The 21,026-nt window shown below is 42.1% G+C and overlaps 1 protein-coding gene across 1 annotated transcript; it reads left to right on the top strand.

Moving 5' to 3' along the window:
* Window positions 1-3,773: 3,773 nt before the first annotated feature.
* Window positions 3,774-14,118, top strand: LOC100497124 (prolactin-releasing peptide receptor-like). The gene is made up of 2 exons (XM_002940495.5): window positions 3,774-4,160; window positions 12,694-14,118. The coding sequence occupies exon 2, from the start codon at window positions 12,712-12,714 to the stop codon at window positions 13,804-13,806; it is 1,095 nt and encodes a 364-aa protein (XP_002940541.3). The 5' UTR covers window positions 3,774-4,160; window positions 12,694-12,711; the 3' UTR covers window positions 13,807-14,118.
* Window positions 14,119-21,026: the final 6,908 nt, after the last annotated feature.

Here is a 21,026-nt window from a genome sequence, read left to right as displayed (position 1 = left end):
TCTGGGCAGCTAAGTGGCAGATGAGATTTCATGTGGATAAGTTTAAAGTCATGGGATGTAAAAATATACAGCCACTTATACCCTTAATGGGAAATCCATAATGGAGAAGGACCTTGGAGTCCTTGTAGATAATAAACTTGGCTGTAGCAAGCAATGCCAGGCAGCAGCTGCAAGGGCAAACAAGGTTTTGAGCTGTATTAAAAGGGGTATAGATTCACGGGAGGAGGGAGTTATTCTTCCCCTTTACAGAGCGCTGGTAAGGCCCCATCTAGAATATGCTGTTCAGTTCTGGTCTCCAGTGCTCAAACGGGACATTATTGAGTTAGAGAGGGTCCAGAGAAGGGCAACTAAGCTGGTAAAGGGTATGGAATGGGAATGGGGTAGGGGAGATAGCTCTCAGTACAAGTGAGGGAATACAGGGGTATGGGAGATAGCTCTCAGTACAAGTGAGGGAATACAGGGGTAGGGGGGATAGCTCTCAGTACAAGTGAGGGAATACAGGGGTATGGGGGATAGCTCTTAGTACAAGTGAGGGAATACAGGGGTAGGGGAGATAGCTCTCAGTACAAGTGAGGGAATACAGGGGTATGGGAGATAGCTCTCAGTACAAGTGAGGGAATACAGGGGTATGGGAGATAGCTCTCAGTACAAGTGAGGGAATACAGGGGTAGGGGAGATAGCTCTCAGTACAAGTGAGGGAATACAGGGGTAGGGGAGATAGCTCTCAGTACAAGTGAGGGAATACAGGGTTATGGGAGATAGCTCTCAGTACAAGTGAGGGAATACAGGGGTAGGGGAGATAGCTCTCAGTACAAGTGAGGGAATACAGGGGTAGGGGAGATAGCTCTCAGTACAAGTGAGGGAATACAGGGGTATGGGAGATAGCTCTCAGTACAAGTGAGGGAATACAGGGGTAGGGGGGATAGCTCTCAGTACAAGTGAGGGAATACAGGGGTAGGGGAGATAGCTCTCAGTACAAGTGAGGGAATACAGGGGTATGGGAGATAGCTCTCAGTACAAGTGAGGGAATACAGGGGTAGGGGAGATAGCTCTCAGTACAAGTGAGGGAATACAGGGTTATGGGAGATAGCTCTCAGTACAAGTGAGGGAATACAGGGGTAGGGGAGATAGCTCTCAGTACAAGTGAGGGAATACAGGGGTAGGGGAGATAGCTCTCAGTACAAGTGAGGGAATACAGGGGTAGGGGAGATAGCTCTCAGTACAAGTGAGGGAATACAGAGGTAGGGGAGATAGCTCTCAGTACAAGTGAGGGAATACAGGGGTATGGGAGATAGCTCTCAGTACAAGTGAGGGAATACAGGGGTATGGGAGATAGCTCTCAGTACAAGTGAGGGAATACAGGGGTAGGGGAGATAGCTCTCAGTACAAGTGAGGGAATACAGGGGTATGGGAGATAGCTCTCAGTACAAGTGAGGGAATACAGGGGTAGGGGGGATAGCTCTCAGTACAAGTGAGGGAATACAGGGGTAGGGGAGATAGCTCTCAGTACAAGTGAGGGAATACAGGGGTAGGGGAGATAGCTCTCAGTACAAGTGAGGGAATACAGGGGTAGGGGAGATAGCTCTCAGTACAAGTGAGGGAATACAGGGGTAGGGGAGATAGCTCTCAGTACAAGTGAGGGAATACAGGGTTATGGGAGATAGCTCTTAGTACAAGTTGATCCAGGGACTGGTCCGATTGCCATCTTGGAGTCAGGAAGGAATTTTTTCCCCTTTGCGGCAAATTAGAGAGGCTTCAGATGGGGTTTTTTGCCTTCCTCTGGATCAACTAGTAGTTAGGCAGGTTATATATAGGCATTATGGTTGAACATGATGGACGTATGTCTTTTTTCAACCCAACTTACTATGTTACTATGTCTTACTATGTTCTTTGTAAGACCTAACCATTTACTCAATATCCTAAATTGCAGTATAGAAAAAAATATACATAATGCAGAATAGTGATCTGGGATCATTTCCCCGTGCTTTAAAAAAAGCAATGTTTATAAATTATTCAGTATTAATGAGTCCCTTACCATCTCCCTGTAAGTATTTCCGTCAGAAATAGTTTGTTAGCACAGCATTTTTCTAAGGCAGCACACATCAGTAGTAATAATTCTAGTTCTGATGTAGGACGTTAAGCAATGAATCATGGGCATACCATTAGAAAATATAATAATTAAAATGCTGTGGAACAAAATAAAGTTTAGCCAAGTGGACAGTGTATACTTATATACAGTAAATACTGTATTAGGGTGCGTATGTCAGATATAGTATCTATTAATTTGACTTTACTTATTGGTGAGCTGCTGTTTTACTTCTGAAAATATATTTTAAAAATGCAGTTCATATTACACGAACTCCGACCTTCTTGGTTTCTAACTAAATGTGTGATTTAAGGATATTTAATATTTAATCCCACACCAATGTAAAACCACCTGTATGATAAAGTGTTCCACCCTATGCATTTTGCTTGAGCCAGTGTAATTTTATATTGAGCTTATTATACCTCCATCTAGTGGTACAGTAAGAATAATCAGAAAGGCAGGAATTTTGGGGTCACTTCCTTGGTATGGTTTGGAGCAGGGATGAAACTAGGGGTAGACAGGCCAAATATGTGCCATGGGTGTTACTGGGAAGGGTGCAATTAGAGGCAGTGCAAGTGAGTAGACAGGGGGGCAAGCATGGAGCTCCAGGGTCCATGTGGACAGATTGGGGGTGTTGGCTTGGGTGCCGATTCTACTTGGTCCATCTCTGTTTTGGGTCAATAGACATAAGGACATTTATATAGCAGAGGCAGGGGGCAAAGTGCAAAATAAAGTCACAATCCACCATGTTTTCTGCAGACACACAAGTTACATTACATAATGGTTTAAAATTCAGTGTTGAACACAACTTTCCCTGTAAAATTTAGTGTTGAGCACAACTTTCCCTGTAAAACTCAGTGTTAAGAACATTTTCCCTGTAAAAATGTTTGCCAAAAGAAATCCGAGAAAAAACTGGCCAAAGACTTGCAGACAATGCATTTGGTGAGAGAGAAATATGGAAAAACAACGCCTTATTGACTCCAAATTATTTGGTGCCAGAAAAAAGCCCACTGACTCCAATGCATTTAGCACAAGGGAACATTTCCAACAAACCAAAACAGGGCAGTTTTGCTCATCACTATTTACATACTATTACATTCTGTGACTTGGCATTCTACTCTACTCTGCCCACCCAGACCAGGGCAGAAGAGAAGAACAGATAAAGTGGAAGAAGATAGCAGGGCGACACTCTACAGAAGAGCCCCAGGCCGGTGCAGCTTTCAGTAAACAGGAGAACCAGCCTGGGGTATCAGGTAGGTGATTATAATAACTGAAAGGGTACCTAACACTTTGGCACCCCCAGTGATTATGTATTGTTTCACTTATATGTATTATCACAGACTTAATATATCATTCAAACTATAAAAATTATCTGGAAAACCGCAGGTCCCATGCATTCTGGATAATAAATTCTATATCTCTATATAAATGTAGCTATTTGACTATAATTATATAATCCTTCTAATACCCAGGAGCCACAAATAACCTTAAAATCTATTGCTTCTACTATACCTGTGGTGTGTGTATTGATCTCAGCGCTAGGGCTAAAACCTTTTTAGGATACATCAGTCTGTGCACTACATGCACTGCTGGACATGGGTAGGCAGACAATCTACCAATCAGCATTTTGGAGAGCTCCACGGAGAAAATCCGTCTCTGTCTTGTGAAACACGTTTGCTTCAGCAGCAGAAGCGATTACAGGCTGTTGGAGCTGTGCTGCTACCTTTGCCTTTAACATTGCCTACAGCATTGTGCAGAACAGCACACAGAGGGATTTGGGCTATTTTGCCACACTTTTTGCTCCAGCACTGGGAAGATCATTTTGTATGAAGTTTAAAATAAGCTAAAGGCAGCTTCTACCTGCACTGAGCCTCACAGATTTATTGTGCCAGGCTACAAACAGAGCAGCTGCCCAATAATCTGTCCTTGGTGTGGTTCAGCCGTGCCCAGCACTGACAGGAGATACAGGACTTCCAGCAATGTGAGTAGAACTCAACAGGTGCAGTACGGCTGGGGATTACGTCCTATACAGAGAGACGGGACATGGCACAAGTCTGAATGGTTTATCATTAAGGTTAGTATAATCAAGTGGTTATATTTATATATACACACTGAATCATACATCATGATAGAATACAATGCATCAGTTGTACAGTACCTACTCTAAACACTTTACTAGAAGGCAAAACATCTGCTTCTGTATCTTTATTGCTCATTAGAGAAAACAAGAAAACCTATTGCACAAAACCTTTCTCACATTCTCATGAAAGAATGCAAATGATATTTTACACACTCATGAGAAAAGGGAAAAATATGTGCAGTACAATGCCTTACTTACAGTATCTGTACTAACAGTACCTTACATTCCCCTGCGAGAAGCTAAAGCATACAGTAAGCTTAGCTCTCACACTCCATGTGAATGGGACAGTATAAAAGCAAGTGAGACAATGTGCGAGTTTGATGGGGAAAAAATGTGTAAGGGAAAATCTGTCACTGCAGCGGGTCTTATATTTGTGTGATTGTGCATTTGTGTTAGTATTTGCAAGGTATGTCCCTGTATGTAAGTGTGCAAGGTACTGTCTGTAAGGGTATCTCGGAGTAGTGCTGAGGGGCATAGGGACACGTGTGCCTGTGTTTGGGTGTGTGTGTTTGCAAGAGAAAGTGATTGTTTTAATGTTCTCTGTTTGAGGGTTAGAAGTATTTCTCTGTAAGTGTGACAATAGTTGTGTAAAGGCAATACATCGAAAAATATGTACTTGTTCGGCGAGGTCCCCAAATGAGCAGATCTTTTCCCAACATATTCCCATCTTTAGATCGGATCACAACGGTGGCAAACGCAGGAGATTGGGGAGGAACTGCATCAATAAGAAGATGAAGTTCTCGTCCCGACAGGATAATCCTGCCTGATCAATATCTGTCTGATTTTCGGCCAGATATGTCAGATGGCCCATTGGGGGTCCCATGTATGAGTAAGCTGCTGACTTGGCTAGAGCCAAATCAGCAGCTTAGATCTGCCTGCTAGTGATTTGTGGGTCAGGTTAAACTCAACCCACACCCGTCACTAGTAGTATATGAGAGTGCTGTGTGTAAGAGTGTAGTGTGAGAGAGCGCTGTGTGTAAGAGTGTAGTGTAAGAGTGTGCTGTGGTAAGAGTGTAGTGTAAGAGAGTGCTGTGTGTAAGAGTGTGAGAGTGCTGTGTGTCAGAGTGTTGTGTAAGAGAGTGTAGTGTGAGAGTGCTGTGTGTAAGAGAGTGCTGTGTGTAAGAGTGTTGTGTAAGAGAGTGCTGTGTGTAAGAGTGTGAGAAAGTGCTCTGTGTAAGAAAGTGCTCTGTGTAAGAGTGTTGTGTGAGAGAGTGCTGTGTGTAAGAGTGTAGTGTGAGAAAGTGCTCTGTGTAAGAAAGTGCTCTGTGTAAGAGTGTTGTGTGAGAGAGTGCTGTGTGTAAGAGTGTGAGAGTGCTGTGTGTAAGAGTGTGAGAGTGCTGTGTGTAAGAGTGTGAGAGTGCTGTGTGTAAGAGTGTGAGAGTGCTGTGTGTAAGAGTGTAGTGTGAGAGTGCTGTGTGTAAGAGTGTAGTGTGAGAGTGCTGTGTGTAAGAGTGTTGTGTGAGAGTGCTGTGTGTAAGAGTGTTGTGTGAGAGTGCTGTGTGTAAGAGTGTAGTGTGAGAGTGCTGTGTGTAAGAGTGTTGTGTGAGAGTGCTGTGTGTAAGAGTGTTGTGTGAGAGAGTGCTGTGTGTAAGAGTGTGAGAGTGCTGTGTGTAAGAGTGTGAGAGTGCTGTGTGTAAGAGTGTAGTGTGAGAGTGCTGTGTGTAAGAGTGTAGTGTGAGAGTGCTGTGTGTAAGAGTGTAGTGTGAGAGTGCTGTGTGTAAGAGTGTGAGAGTGCTGTGTGTAAGAGTGTAGTGTGAGAGTGCTGTGTGTAAGAGTGTAGTGTGAGAGTGCTGTGTGTAAGAGTGTAGTGTAAGAAAGTGCTCTGTGTAAGAGTGTTGTGTGAGAGAGTGCTGTGTGTAAGAGTGTGAGAGAGTGCTGTGTGTAAGAGTGTGAGAGAGTGCTCTGTGTAAGAAAGTGCTCTGTGTAAGAGTGTTGTGTGAGAGAGTGCTGTGTGTAAGAGTGTGAGAGAGTGCTGTGTGTAAGAGTGTGAGAGAGTGCTGTGTGTAAGAGTGTGAGAGAGTGCTGTGTGTAAGAGTGTGAGAGAGTGCTGTGTGTAAGAGTGTAAGAGACCACAAAGGGAGTTTGCCGCACACACAATGTGCTGTATGAGGAGTGCCTACAATACTCCCATTATTTATTGAAAATAACATCAGGCAGAGATAAGTGGCATGAAGCATGTGTTATGTGCTGGCTATTGACAAGCTTGTTATCAGCCATTGGTTATATGAATCACAGGCTCTGTGATTGTATTGATCTTATTGGGCATTACACAGCCTGGCCCCCCTGGGCACCCCATGCTATAGACGACCAATACAGAAACATTTGCCACTGGAATGTAAATACATTGACTGAATTGCTAGCAATTTCCTCTGCCAATGATTGAAGCGCTACAGTAGAAGCCTTGAATATTCAGCTCCCCATAAAAGGTCACCTAATGATTTATCATGCACGCGTCGATGTGACAATGAATGAGGCGATTCTGAATGAAATCGATCAAACTATAGAGAAAGATACTACGTGTTTAGTGCTTGTTAATAGCCGGTCATCTGTGGGATAAAATGGCTTTGGATGAAACAATAGGCAAAGCTTATAGCTCTGTTGGGCTCAATGACCCAATGCGAATAGGGAGAAGCTGGAGAATTCCATCAATCTCCTCAATGACTTTGTTATAAGCCTCTCATTATTCACACCACTCTCCACTCTCACTGCAAATAGACATAGAAATAATTGAAATAGGATTTTATCCCTTGGAGAGGCTGCACTTATAGGCAATCAAATAGGCGTCTGACTGATCCTAATGATGTGCCCTGAATGGGCAAGCTTAAAGGCTACCAGTCACCCAGTAGAACTGCAACACCCTTGTGACAGTGTCTTTATATTAACCCTCTAACACCCCGCAGAATAGAGTGGGCTTTGTCAGCTCAAACACATTCTGCCACACTGGCACATTCATCCAGTGTCTGAGGGCTTCTGGGGCCTCTGGGGCTGCCACCTTAGGGGGCCCCCCCACCCCAGTCATGATGTATGCCAGACTACACCTGGCAATGAACAAACTGAAAGTCAGCACCTAACCAGACTCTCTTTCTGGGTGCACGTTCCTCTGTGTTCACCTCACAGGACCAGCAGTCATCATATTCTGAATAACACTCCAAATTCAGCCTTCTTACAAACACCTTTATTCACATAATTGGCACAGACCAGACTATACCAGGCACACATGCTGCATCACAACGCATCACAGGTGGAGGTGGAGTGCCCAAATTCCACCAGGGTGCGCGCCTGGGTAGGCAGGGCCTACAAGGGCTGGACCCGATGGTTTTTTTTTACCAGTGTCCCACCAGTCCAACCCTGCATTCCTCGTCATTGCTATTTGCATGATATGGGGGGTGTTGGTTGATGGGGGTGGGGCAATTGTGAGCAACCGAGGGCTTGCCTTGTGCCTTGGGCACCCCTACATTTTGGCCCTGTACTAATGTCCCCATTCTTTACAATTTAAGGGCAAGTAATTGTAAGGTAGCATGCACATATATATATATCTATATATGATATTTTTTCTATTACTACGAAGGAAATAATTAGAATTGTAAGACTTCTACCACTGATAACATGATGCATCAGACAGACCTGGCACATCTCTTGGGATTTATTACAAAAACAACTCATATTGCGTTATTACCGTTATTATTTCCATATGACAATTATTAATAATATCCTGTTTCCCAGCAATTATGTCTCGCACTGAATCACTAGAACACTACAGACAAATCTGTTTCAACTAAATGAACCGTGCAGTGACTCAGAAACTGTAAGGAGATTACACGACTATTATCTTAACATGTTCATAGTTAAATGTTGCCTCATTTTAATCATTTTAAACTCAGTCCTCTGCATATTTGCCTGTATGTGAGTGAAGGCTGCCTTATTGCTTGCATTCCCTGAGATATTCTCCATAGACATGTACTTATTTCTGTGGGATGCTTAGCAGAGCTACAGCAGGTATAGCACAAGCTGAAGGACCCTACTGCTAACTCAATGGTGAGGAACTAATGCAGGGCTGGAACGAAGTGTAGACGGGAGAGGCCTCAATGGTGAGGGGCCCTAGGTAGGGTTGCCACCAATCTGGTTCTGAAACCTGGTTGTCCGGGTCAAAACTGCCTGGCCAGTTTTCCTAGTTTGAAAAACCAGGCAGGACTTTCCTAGATTAATGTGGGGATTTGCCAATCACCCCTGAAATCTCACTGTCTCCACCCCTTGATTTCACCTCCCGCTTCCCTGTCTGGCTGTTGTTGGGGGAAAGGGGCAACCCTAGCCCTAGAACCTACCTCTTCTGCCTCCCCTACGCATCAGCATAGGCTGATGATGACAGGCAACTGGGAGGAGTATTGGATTTGGAAGTTGCCAAAATTGGGGAGGGGGGGGTTGAGTGGATGGGTAAATTGCTGAGCAGGTGGGGAGCAGGTGGTAGGGATGATGGGCTCTGCCTTGGGTGCCTTTAACCAGGGTCTGATCAAATTCAGGTAAGATCAAATTCAGGTAAGTTAGCAGCCAGCAAATGCTACTGATGCTATGCTGGAGCTGGCTTCCCATTGCTCTTCCTAATTACTGTAATTCTTTACAACCAATGGAATCAGAAGGAGCAGTGGTCCAACTCACTTGGTGAGAACACTTACTAGCGCAAACACACCAAGACACACAAATCACTGCTTTATATTCTACTTGACTGAATCCAAGTAAATTGAGTCTATTCTACTGTATTTGAATCTGCGAAATCAGGGAAAAACCCTTAAAGAGAACAGAGACCTTCTGGTGTCACAAGGCTAAACTTGCCAGGCAATACTGAGCTCATGATTCCCAACAGTTCCATGGAAAATCCCATAGAAAACTCAATGCAGTTGTAGAGGCTTCTTGAGCAGACATAATATAAACAGATGTATCCTATACAAATACATGGAAGGCACTCAAAGGGATCCTTCAGAATGCCTGTCATCTACTTGTATGTGCTTCCTATGCTATAGGCTCAGGGTCACCTGGATCCTCCATTATACTGGTGAGTTATCATTTCTGTTCTGCATACTCCTAGAACTAAAGCCAATGAAAATGTTTGGTTAGCTGGTTAGAATGAAATTAATGTTTATAATGCAATAGTTTTTGTTTCTACGCTCTTTAAAAAAAAAATGAAATTTTCCCTTAACATCCGTACAGCATATTCAAAATATCCTTTACCTGACAATGGAAAAGCTACTTTTGCACTTATAGCATTGCAGCTTTCCGATAGTAATTCTGTTTACTTTCCTGAAATTGATCTCCCCTCTGCCTTTGGTGTGATGGTTTAACTTAATTACAAAGCAAGGCTCTATTGTGCCAGATCAAAGGCTGAAACCTCTCTCTTTGTTGTGCGGCGGGGCTCCTCTCTCTCGGGCTCAGATAGGTAGCGTAGGTCTCCATTGTGCTGCAATATCTATTGTTGTTAGCAGAAAGAATGAATAAAAAACAAATAACATATAAAATCTATGACACAGGATAAAAGTACCATTGTGCCAGTGCTGTAGATTCTACATTTTGGGTTTCCTGCGGATCTAACAGATATTTTCAATGAAATTTTTTCCCGAATTTTGCCCGGTAAGCTTAGTAGGGTTCACACTATTTACTTGAAAACCAATACTTGCAACTACAATTTAGCATCCATGTTTGTAAATCAACCCTAAAGTGTTTTGATTGCTGCCGCTTGTTACATGCTGAGAATTGCTTTATATCAACATAACAGAGATATGCTGTGTTATTATCGGCCAGAAACATGGCAAATTCAACTTGTTGTGTTATAGTCACCTGTGTAGGGTGATGGGCTGTGCGATTGCAGTTGGCAAGGGAGGAACTTGGGGTAGATGAGGCACGTGTCTAGGGTGCAATGATGGGGTACTAAGCACTTACCTCTTCTTTCTGCCTGCCTCTAGTCTGTCATCCCCCCACTTTTGCAGGTCACTTTACCTCCCCCATCCCTCCCCCCGCACATTTCCCCCCTGTGTTGTTGGGGTGGCACTCACAGTGGGTTTCGGGTAGGACCTTGTGATCTCTGTGCTTTGGTTGATGTGTTAAAAGAATAGCTGTAATTCAGAGTTGCTACTGAAGGTGGCTTGGAGCTTTAGACAGACATGACAGTCCAGATTCACAGACCCCAAAGTTTTGGGGCTTGTTTGGAAAAGAGTGGGGTGTTGGCAATCGTGGGGCATTTGAGCATAAAGGCAGGCTGGGGGTTTGGTTGAGAAGTATGAAGAGTTATGGTTTTCGATGGCAGCACTGCTTAAATATCAGCCAAAAAGCATAACAATACCGCTGCTTTGTCACAGATAGGAAGGAGACCTGATAATTTAGTCAAACTTCCTCGTTATTTTCAGAATATTAATGAATCAATTATTTTCAAAACATCTCTGCTGAGCTAGAAAGCTTTGAGGCATGTATACGAGCTTAATTTATCATACTATAGTTTGATTTCAATCAGTGCACCGATGCTTCCAAAACAATAAATATTTAATACATAAGAGCCACTAATATTCTGTAAATTGGTTATAATCCTGTAATTGGTTATAATCTGGGCCTAGTGATGTCTTTTCTATCACATGACTCACTAAAACATATGTTTTTATAATAAATCATTTACCCCTGTTGTAAAATACGAGAAAATTAGTCCGCCTGTTACCTGTATATAAGTGCTTATATGTGCTTTTATATGGTCATGGAACTTCCCGAAGACTTCAAATATCCTTATATTTTACAATTGTTCACAATATAATAAATATTTAGCTGATTACATGTTCCATGACCATATGGTATGACTAAATACCAGCCTTAGAATCCTCAGTGTTGGCATAGAAGTATCATGTTGATACCCTAGATAAGAGGTCCCCAAACTTTTTTACCTATGAGCCACATTTAAATCTAAAAAGAGTTGGGGAGCAACACAAGCATGAAAAATGTGCCAAATGAGGGCTGTGATTGGCTATTTGTTAGCCCTATGGGGACTGGCAGCCTACATGAAGCTCTGTTTGGCAGTACAAAAATAAAAAATCAAAAATAAGCTCCTTTGTCACTAACATCCAAGTGAATAGTTAGCAACTTGTTGCTTCAGAGCCATTGGTTGGGGATCACTGCCCTAGATAATTCTACTTATTTGTGGGTCTTTTGATTCACACTGCTCCATGTGTTTTGGCATCATGCAACCTGGAAAGATCAAAATGTGCTGGCAGTGAAAGGTTTACTGTGTGTGTTATGTTCTTCTGGTTCACTACTAAACACTTATGCCACCACTCGGACCAGGCAGATGGGTGGGGAAATATCTAGTGTAGAGAGGATGCTTTACATCATGCCAAAATCTTGTGTATGTGCCAGAATGGGGGACCTGATGCCCAGGCCAAGGGCACTGGCTACACAATAAGACAGTGGGGAGGGAGGGGGAAAGTGATGAGGGCAGTGACATCTGCGAAGTGCTGGATGGAAAGTGAAAGTAATTGGCTGCCCCACCTCTATGCCTAAGGCATGAAGGTGGGGCAGGCAATATATGATTGACAGCTGGGATTTCTAAAAGCCTTTATAGTAGGTTTGGATGTGTTAATAAGAAAATGAATTTGGATTTCATGTTTAATTTGAACAGAACTTTTATTATACAGCTTTTCATGTATTGGTGACAGGTCCACTTCAACTAAAATAGCAGACTATTAAAGTGGACCTGTCACCCACACATAAAAAGCTGTATAATAAAAGTCCTTTAAAATTAAACATGAAACCCAAATTATTTTTTTTAATGAAATCATCCATACCTGTTATAAATGTATTTAAAAATCATATATTGCCTGCCTCAGACATAGAGGCGGGGCAGGCAGTATATGATTGATAGCTCAGATTTTTAATTACAATAACTCTACCTTTCCATTCAGCGCTTCCTATACATCACCTAGATGGCAAATGCATACGATTTTGGGCTGATACAAAGCTTGCCTTAATAACAGTGTTCACAAAATGGCACCGGCCTGCTTGTTGTGACTGTAAATTCCAAGACTGAAGGGAAAAACAATTAAATAGTTTATATGGTAAAAATAACATTTACTTTGCTCAACTAACATGATAGAAAAGGATTTGGAATTATTTTTTAGGGTGATGGGTCCCCTTTAATACACAAAAATAATATTAGAACTAATTTGTGAATTCTCATACTATGGCTGCTGATATCCTTATCAATGGCAACGAGAGTCCACTATGTTCTGTTAGGGTACTTATTTAGATGGCAACGTCTAATGTGTGAAAGCAATTAATGGTTTAATTAAAATGTCCGTCAGTTTAATGCAGGGCTGTGTTGCAATACACTGGGATCTTATCTGAAGCCCGAGACTGAACACACTGTTCATGAGCTGAATGTCGGAGGTAATTTCCCTGATATTCCCTCACTCCTCACTCTTGTGCATCTTGTCTTTTTCAGGAACGTGGATTCTCTTGAATGGAGACGATCATGTGGGACCAGAAGCTTAATGAATCTTTAGAGAACTCAACAAATGTTTTTTCAGGCCTTGACCTTCTCTTTGATCTTAAACCTCTGTTTATTCCAATATACGCCTTGTTGGTGACTGTGGCGTGTCTAGGGAACTGCGCTCTAATCCTGCTAATTGCTCTCACTAAGAAACTTCACAACACCACCAATTTTCTCATTGGGAATCTAGCATTAGCAGATTTGGTTATGTGCATTTTCTGTGTCCCTCTTACTGCCTCTTATGCCTTTGAGAACCGTGGCTGGCTATTTGGGGAGTTCATGTGTCACTTTGTCACTCTAATGCAGGCTGCCACAGTCTGTGTGTCTGTCCTTTCTTTGACTGCCATTGCCGTGGACAGATATGTTGTTGTGGTTTACCCAATTAGAAGAAGAATAGGATGTAGGTCATGTATATACATCGTTAGTCTGGTCTGGCTCGTTTCCATTGGGATTTCCATGCCAACCTTCTTTCATACTCACTATTTAGATCTCAAGTCTGCTGGGCATGACATGATCATTTGTGAGGAGTTCTGGAGGAATCAGGAGAAGCAGCGTCTACTCTACTCGTGCTCGCTGCTTCTCTTGTATTACATGCTCCCGCTATCTGCAATCACCATCTCCTATTGTGCCATTGCCTACCACCTGAGAAAGAGAAACGTGCCTGGTGCCACATCCCACAACCAAGATAAATGGTCCAAAAAGAAACAGAAGACATTCCGTATGCTCAGTATCTCTGTCATGGCCTTTGGGATCTGCTGGCTGCCTCTTCAGATACTTAACCTCATCCGAGACATTGATGAAGAATTTGCAATTCTAGATAAGAATTATATTAATGTCATCCAGGTGACCTGCCACCTCATTGCTATGAGCTCTGCCTGCTACAACCCATTTATCTATGCCTCCCTCCATGACAAATTCCGTTTCCACCTGAGGAACTACTTCTTTCATCACAAGAGAAGAGCAAACACCATGTCCACCAAGAATTCGAGACACAACACCTGCTCTACATTGGCTGACATTCCAGTGGTTCTCTCAGAAAAGATAACTTTGCATGGTCGACTGTGATTGAATGTGGTTAATGGAGTCTGGGTGCTGTTACACATCTACAACGAGTTTTACAGAAAAGTACTTTTTGAAGAAATGAGCCTTAGTTGATGGTGACCAATCAGGGCCTGATTACATAGTGCATTCTACATGCTATAGCCCTGCCTGACAATATATGACCTTCTTTTTACAGAGGGAATGGATATAAAAGAAGTACTGTAAAACACGAATGGAAAATGGTGTTAGGGATGTCAAGAGATCTCTGAAATGAGAACGCATTACACGAATTTAACGAGGCAACATAAGTTTAATGAATAAAGCTTGTCACATACACATTTTTTGCCTATTGTTTTAATTAAGAAATATGCATTGGTTTTGTTACTCTACATTTTACTTCACACGAACATGAAAATAAATCAAAATACCACTTCACCGAGAACATTTTTTACCAATAAACAGCTCATTTTACAGAGGCTTACAGAGTTGAATGGCAATTTGTTTTGAGTGCGCTATTTTCAGTTTCCGATATACACCAAAAGCAACAAAATACAAACATACTTAATAGTTAAAATAACTGGCAAAAAGTATATTTGGGACAAGCTGTATTCATTGAACTCATGTCGAGAAAGGGGGTGTACTGTACCTTTAACTCAGGTATTCAGGTAACAGGGAATTATAAGGAATTGCACAGAGCAAAATTGTGAATACCAACTATTTTCTCTATGTGTTTGTATTGAATGTGTTGGTAGCGCTGAGCCAGTGAAGTTATTTGTAACGCACTGTATCAAGCAGAATTTTCAGTGTAAGTACGTTGACCATTTTAGTGCTGTAGTCAAAGTGAATTGTACATAGAATATAATTTATGTGTATAATTTATGTGTTTAAAATCTGGAGAGAATGGGAGAGATTAAAGGGGAACATTCATAGTTGGAATTTTTTTCCCAAGCTGCAGTGAATCTTTACAAATCTGTTTCACAAACGTTTTTGCTGCCTCAGCCTAACAATACAGTCATGCTGTTTGGTGGTTGGAAATGTGCATATGCCATTGGCCAGGTATAAAGTACAAGCTTCTCTTTGTGCAGGGTTGCTGGCTGGTGTTTCACAAGCTAAAGTCAAGGCCAGTATTGCAAATTGACTGGCATGTACTTGCTGGTTACTTCCCTTACTTCCCACCACTTCCTGGCACAGTTACGTACCTTGCCTGCCCATTAAATGCTCCAACAACCCAGACCTGCATCTGATCTGCCTAATTCCCACTTGTAACATCATTGCCCCACTCTGCCACATCAGTACTGCTTTATTACAACATTGCTCTGCCCCATAGATTCATTGACCACCCCCTGGCATCACCATACCGTCTCCCCTGGCAGCCAGTGATATGAAAGCTTTGCCCCTGTAGCCTAGCCTTGCTTGCACTTGCTTTGGTGGAAACATTTGCAGCAGCTTGTACAATGAAAGGACAAATTATTTGAGCTAAAATCATGGAAAAATGTTGGGAAAAAAACTAGCTAGGTGCACGGCATTTTTGCTCTTTGCACTTACTCCTTATTATTAAATAATGCAGTGTTTGTGAAACAGATTTCATCCACGAGAGTCTGGTGGATTTTGATCAAGGCCATACCCATATAAAACAACCAAGCAGATATCCAACTTTCTTCTTTTGTAAATATATTTTGTAATATTAATGTGTATTTTTAACTTCTACACAGAAGATTGGAAACAGAATTTTACATTAGCTGACAATCAGTCAAAAACTGCAAAAACTTATCTCAAAGTTTATCACATAAAAACTCTAGTTTGTGGGAAAAAACTGGAACTTAAGGGCTCTGGTACACGGGGAGATTAGTCGCCCGCAGCAAAACTCCCTGCTCGCGGGCGACTAATCTCCCCGAGTTGCCTTCCCTCTGCCATCCCACCGGCGAACATGTAAGTCGCCGGCGGGATGGCAGACGCGGCGGCGCGATTTCGGGAAATCGCCGAAAAAGACTCGCGAGTCTTTTTCGGCGATTTGCGCGAAATCGCGCCGCCGCGTCTGCCATCCCGCCGGCGACTTACATGTTCGCCGGTGGGATGGCAGAGGGAAGGCAACTCGGGGAGATTAGTCGCCCGCGAGCAGGGAGTTTTGCCGCGGGCGACTAATCTCCCCGTGTACCAGAGCCCTAAATGTTAAATGTTATCCACAAGTTTTCACATGATAAACCATGAGATAACTTTTTCTCATTGTATTGAATCTGGCCCATTGTCTGAACAATCCTAAAGTTCTAGACTGCTCTCTGAGTGGCTTATGACACATGGGATGATTTGTTGCCCATGGAAAATCTGCGCTACCTATGGGTGACACATTTTTGCACCCAAAACAATGAAACTTGGGCAATTCCAGGAAGTTTACTTCCATGGCAACTCTGTGTTTGCCCTGTGTGCCATGAGCCTTGAGCCTTGAGCTGTATCTCCCACCGTGCACAACTGAAGTTTCTCAAAACTAGAAATGTGACCAAATTTACATTTGCCTGGTGTAAAAAGTAATTGTTTTTATTTTTAGAAAGGCAAGAATGTATATAAAATTGACCAAATATCTACTTATCTGACCAAATACTAGTAAGTAACTGAACTTTTAAAGACATCAGCACTCTGGTTTCCTTCTGTGTGTGTGAAAGTGATAGGGACTCCACTGGGACAGGGACTGATGTGAATGATGCATAATATCTGAAAGTGGTGGGGTTTTATAAATAAAGGGTAATAATAATAACAATAACAACAAAGGATTATGCAGGAAATCCTGTCCAGATATTTTAACCTAAATGTGTAAAGGTGACCATACAATTCTAGCAGCTGATATTGGTCCTTTAGACATGGGCCTGCCTGAAATCGTCCAGATCTTGATCAGGCAGGTTTGATTTTTCCGTCAGATCGGGGACCACATATGTTGATGTTGTCCACAAACCAACGGCGCCTATACCTGCCGTTCTAATTTAATCGTCTGGCCCCAGGGCCAAAGACCAAATTATACCAATATTGCCCAACCTTAGGTGGGGATATTGGGAGAAGATTTGCTTGATTGGCGACCTTACCATGTATGGCCACCTTAAGTCATTACCCTTTATTAATCTGCAGGGTGAGCCAGATAAAACAGGAGAGGTCTCTGCCTACTGGTTTGCCTTTCATCTGCCTAGCAACCAGCATCTATAAGGGTAATGTCCCGCGGGGAGATCAGTCACCCGCATCTGACTAATTTCCCTGAAAAGCCTTTCACTGGCAATAAGGTAGGTGACAGATGGGGACATTAGTTGCCCTTCTTTGCCGCGGGCAACTAATTTCCCCACAATGCCAACCCACCAGCAAGAATGTAAATCGCCCGTGGGATGGCATATGCGTTGGTGAGATTTCCGGAAGTCGCCCTAAGTTTCCTCTCAAGGGAATTGCTGGTGGAAAGGCCTACACACTGCTTTGGCTTTCCGAAGTTGCTCGAAGTTGCCTCCTACAGGCAAACCCCCGATGGAGAGAAGGACTGATAAGCTTTGATGCACACTGCAGACTGCACTTGTTCAGTTGAGATATCCATTGCCCATCTGAACATTTTTGCTGGATGCCTAAAACACTCAACACATAGTCATTGGTTATTATTAGTTATTAGTTATTGGTAGTTTTAGTTGCATACCAGAAGGCTTCATTATAGCCAGTGCGTTATTTAACATTACAGCTAAAGGATTTATAGATGCTGTATTATAAACAGATGCAGTATAAACCAATAGGCAGAGGTTTCTCCTGTCAGAAATGGCTTGAATTATATTTTAGAAAAGTTGCAGTTTTGTACCACAATTTATTTTATATACTTAGTTGTGTAAAAGGGTTTATTTATAAGTCAGATGTAATTTCTCTTTGCTTCTATTCAGATAATATAACTGGAGCAGGAAACCTATGCAGGAAGCCAGAGCCACAGAAGATTAGCGAGGGCTCTAGGTGCAGGAATGATCATTTACTAAGTACATGAGCACATGAGAGCTTAACGAGTCCATTCATGGGTTAAAGGAACAGTAACACCAAAAAATGAAAGAGCTTTAAAGTAATAAAAATATAATGTACTGTTGCTCTGCACTGGTAAAACTGGTGTGTTTGATACAGTAACACTACTATAATTTATATAATAAGCTGCTGTGTAGCCATGGGGGCAGCCATTCAAGCTGGAAAAAGGAGAAAAGGCACAGGTTACATAGCAGATAACAGATAAGTTCTATAGAATACAATAGTGTTTTATCTGTTATCTGCTATGTGCCTGTGCCTTTTCCCATTTGAATGGCTGCCTCCATGGCTACACAGCAGCTTATTTATATAAATTATAGTAGACTTTCTGAAGTAAACACACAACTTTTATCAGTGCAGGGCAGCAGCACATTATATTTTAGTTACTTTTATACACTTTCATTTTTTGGTGTTACTGTTCCTTTAATGCATTGCAGATGATAATAGAGAATCTTATGGGGAGATAATCTTTTCTATTGATTTTTTTATGTTAATCGTGCACGATACCTAGAATAATTAGCTTTTGTGTTTCTGCGTTTATGGAACCCAGCAGCCAGTCAGAGGTGGTGGGTTTGGCAGTGTACAGCGAGCAACAAATAAAGCTGACAGTAAGGTGGCTAACTGGATATATAATATGAAATAGATGTCTGTACAATATGCTGTTGATGAATTTGTATTGTCAGCATTCTAGCAACTGCACGCGCATAGAAAATCCTATTGCACACTAGGCCTTTGTAATTATAACAGATCTCTCTGTACTAATGTGTGGTGTATCCCATGTGAATGCTCAGGGAAGATTTCCTAAACCCTTTAAAAATATGCATCCAAAGAAATGTACTAAGACTACAAGACACTCACAAATCCAGAGGTCTTGTTGTGCCGTTTTAGCTAACCAGAATTTAATTATGTGGAATATGTGGGATACCTTCCCCTTTAATACAGTTTCAGACCATGAAGTTCTCATCTACATTCCATATGTCAAATAAAGCAGACAGTACAGTACTTATTGGGGCGAGGGCAGTTGCTCTATCTGGAGATACTAGTCCCGGATGGGGATAGCACAAGGGTTCTCCAGTGTCCATAGGTGCAGTTACTCAGCATTCATTAGAAGAGGCAGAATGGATGCATTGGGAGTGTGTATGGACGCTTAGGGGCCGATTTACTAATCCACGAACGGATCGAAAGCGTCCGAATGCGTTTTTTTCGTAATGATCATTATTTTGCGATTTTTTCGTCGCTGTCGCGACTTTTTCATAAATTGTCGTGACTTTTTCGTAGCCGTTACGACTTGCGTGAATTGTCGCAACTTTTTCGTAGCCGCCGCGAAAAAATAGAAAAGATTTGCCCGCCGTTTACTGGCTACGAAAAAGTTGCGACAATTCACGCAAGTCGTAACGGCTACGAAAAAGTCACGACAATTTATGAAAAAGTCGCGACGGCGATGAAAAAATCGCAAAATACCAATCATTACGAAAAAAAGCGCATTCGGGTTTGGGATTCGGATTCGTGGATTAGTAAATCAGCCCCTTAGTATCATTATGAATAGCACTTGCCATTGTGCCCATTTTAAGAGCACATATACGTGTATATTTGTACATTAGCCCTATTGTGAAATAAAATGAAACATTGTGCCAGGCTCATAGAGAGGATAACATTCTCTAATGACGTTCAGGGAACCTTTTCATAGATAACAAAAAATGTGATTAACCAGTGTTTGGAATATTATGAATTAGCCAATCATTTCTACCAACACCAAACCGCCTCCCCACAAAAAAACATACATATATATGGGGATTTTACAGTGCTTATTATCTTTCCACTTAAAGTCTTGCATTTGCTAATGAATAAATGCAGAATTAATTTTTTCTGGCAGCTGTAGTTGAAAAACCGCATATATAAATCCAAATCCTGCCCATTAAGGCACAAGAGCTTGTAATTTCACATTCTCAGAATTATTTGTGGAACAGAGTGTTCCGACCGGCGGAAGCCTTGTTTGTGAATGAAGGACCTGCTCATGCTGATGTTTTCCTCGCAGGAAGCCTCATATAAACACATAGCGAGGTTTTAAAAGCGCTAATGCCAGCATAGATGTTAAATATTATCCGAAAGCCATTGCTGTTTTGGGTCGGTGCCTTCTAGAACCAAATAAAATGAATTTTTGAAGGGGCAGCCCCTCCCAAGGCCGGAGTACACTAATGGCAGTGACATTTGCTGAAGAACTTTAATTTTAGCAAAGCCCGTGTTCCTATTGTACTGGACTCTCCACAATAAATCCATGTGCGCTTCGGCTTCTGAAGCAGATTTAGAATATGCATTTCATTATAGATGAAAAGGAACATATCTGCAAGCAGACAATACTAAGTGCTTCAAATAATGGGGATGAAAGTAATTCTTAATGCAGTGCGGAGAATCCAATGCATCTGTGCTGCTGCTTTAATTATGAGGGAATAGGGTTTCAGAACAGAACATGAACTTTTGTTGGCACTTCTTGCTGAGAAAGGTAACCTGTAGCGCAAATGGGCAGTCTCAACTTGTATAGAAGGGGTCCCTCTGCCAATAGGAGACATATGAAGCTCTTAGCATGCACCATTTCTACAGGGGAAGCAAAAAGTTCCTTGCAAGGAAAATTCTTGCATTCTGTCACTGCACAGTAACACTTAAATTCCCCCATGACTTGGTAACTCTAAAGGGGGACCCAGGGATGGCCAGGCCCAAAGTGGCCCTGACAGCGTAGTACAGGTATGGGACCTGTTATCCAGAACGCTCAGGACCCGGGGTATTCCGGATAATTGATCTCTCCGTAATTTGGATCTCCATAACTTGAGTCTGCTAAAAAATCATTTAGATATTGAAAAAACCCAATAGGCTTGTTTTGCCTCCAATAAGGATGAATTATATCTTAGCTGGGATCAAGTACAAGGTTCTGTTTTATAATTACAGAGAAAAAGGAAACCATTTTTAAAAATTAGAATTTTGGCTTATAATTGAGTCTATGGGAGATGGCCTTTCTGTAATTCGGAAGCATTTGCTGGTTACCCGTTTAGAAGAAAACACCTTATTAATTGCAATGGGTTACTGCACCCAGGCAAACATAGTGCCTTTTCTAACATATGGGCAATTCACCAAATAATTTCTTACCCCCGCAAATTCGATGTACTTGTGGCTGCAAGGGGGTGTTCCGATGCATCAAAAAGAGCACAGTTAAGACAAATTGGATGCAACTG

This window comes from Xenopus tropicalis, chromosome 8, assembly GCF_000004195.4.
Source record: "Xenopus tropicalis strain Nigerian chromosome 8, UCB_Xtro_10.0, whole genome shotgun sequence".
Classification (NCBI taxonomy): Eukaryota; Metazoa; Chordata; class Amphibia; order Anura; family Pipidae; genus Xenopus; species Xenopus tropicalis.
This window is presented reverse-complemented; position numbering and strand designations above follow the sequence as displayed.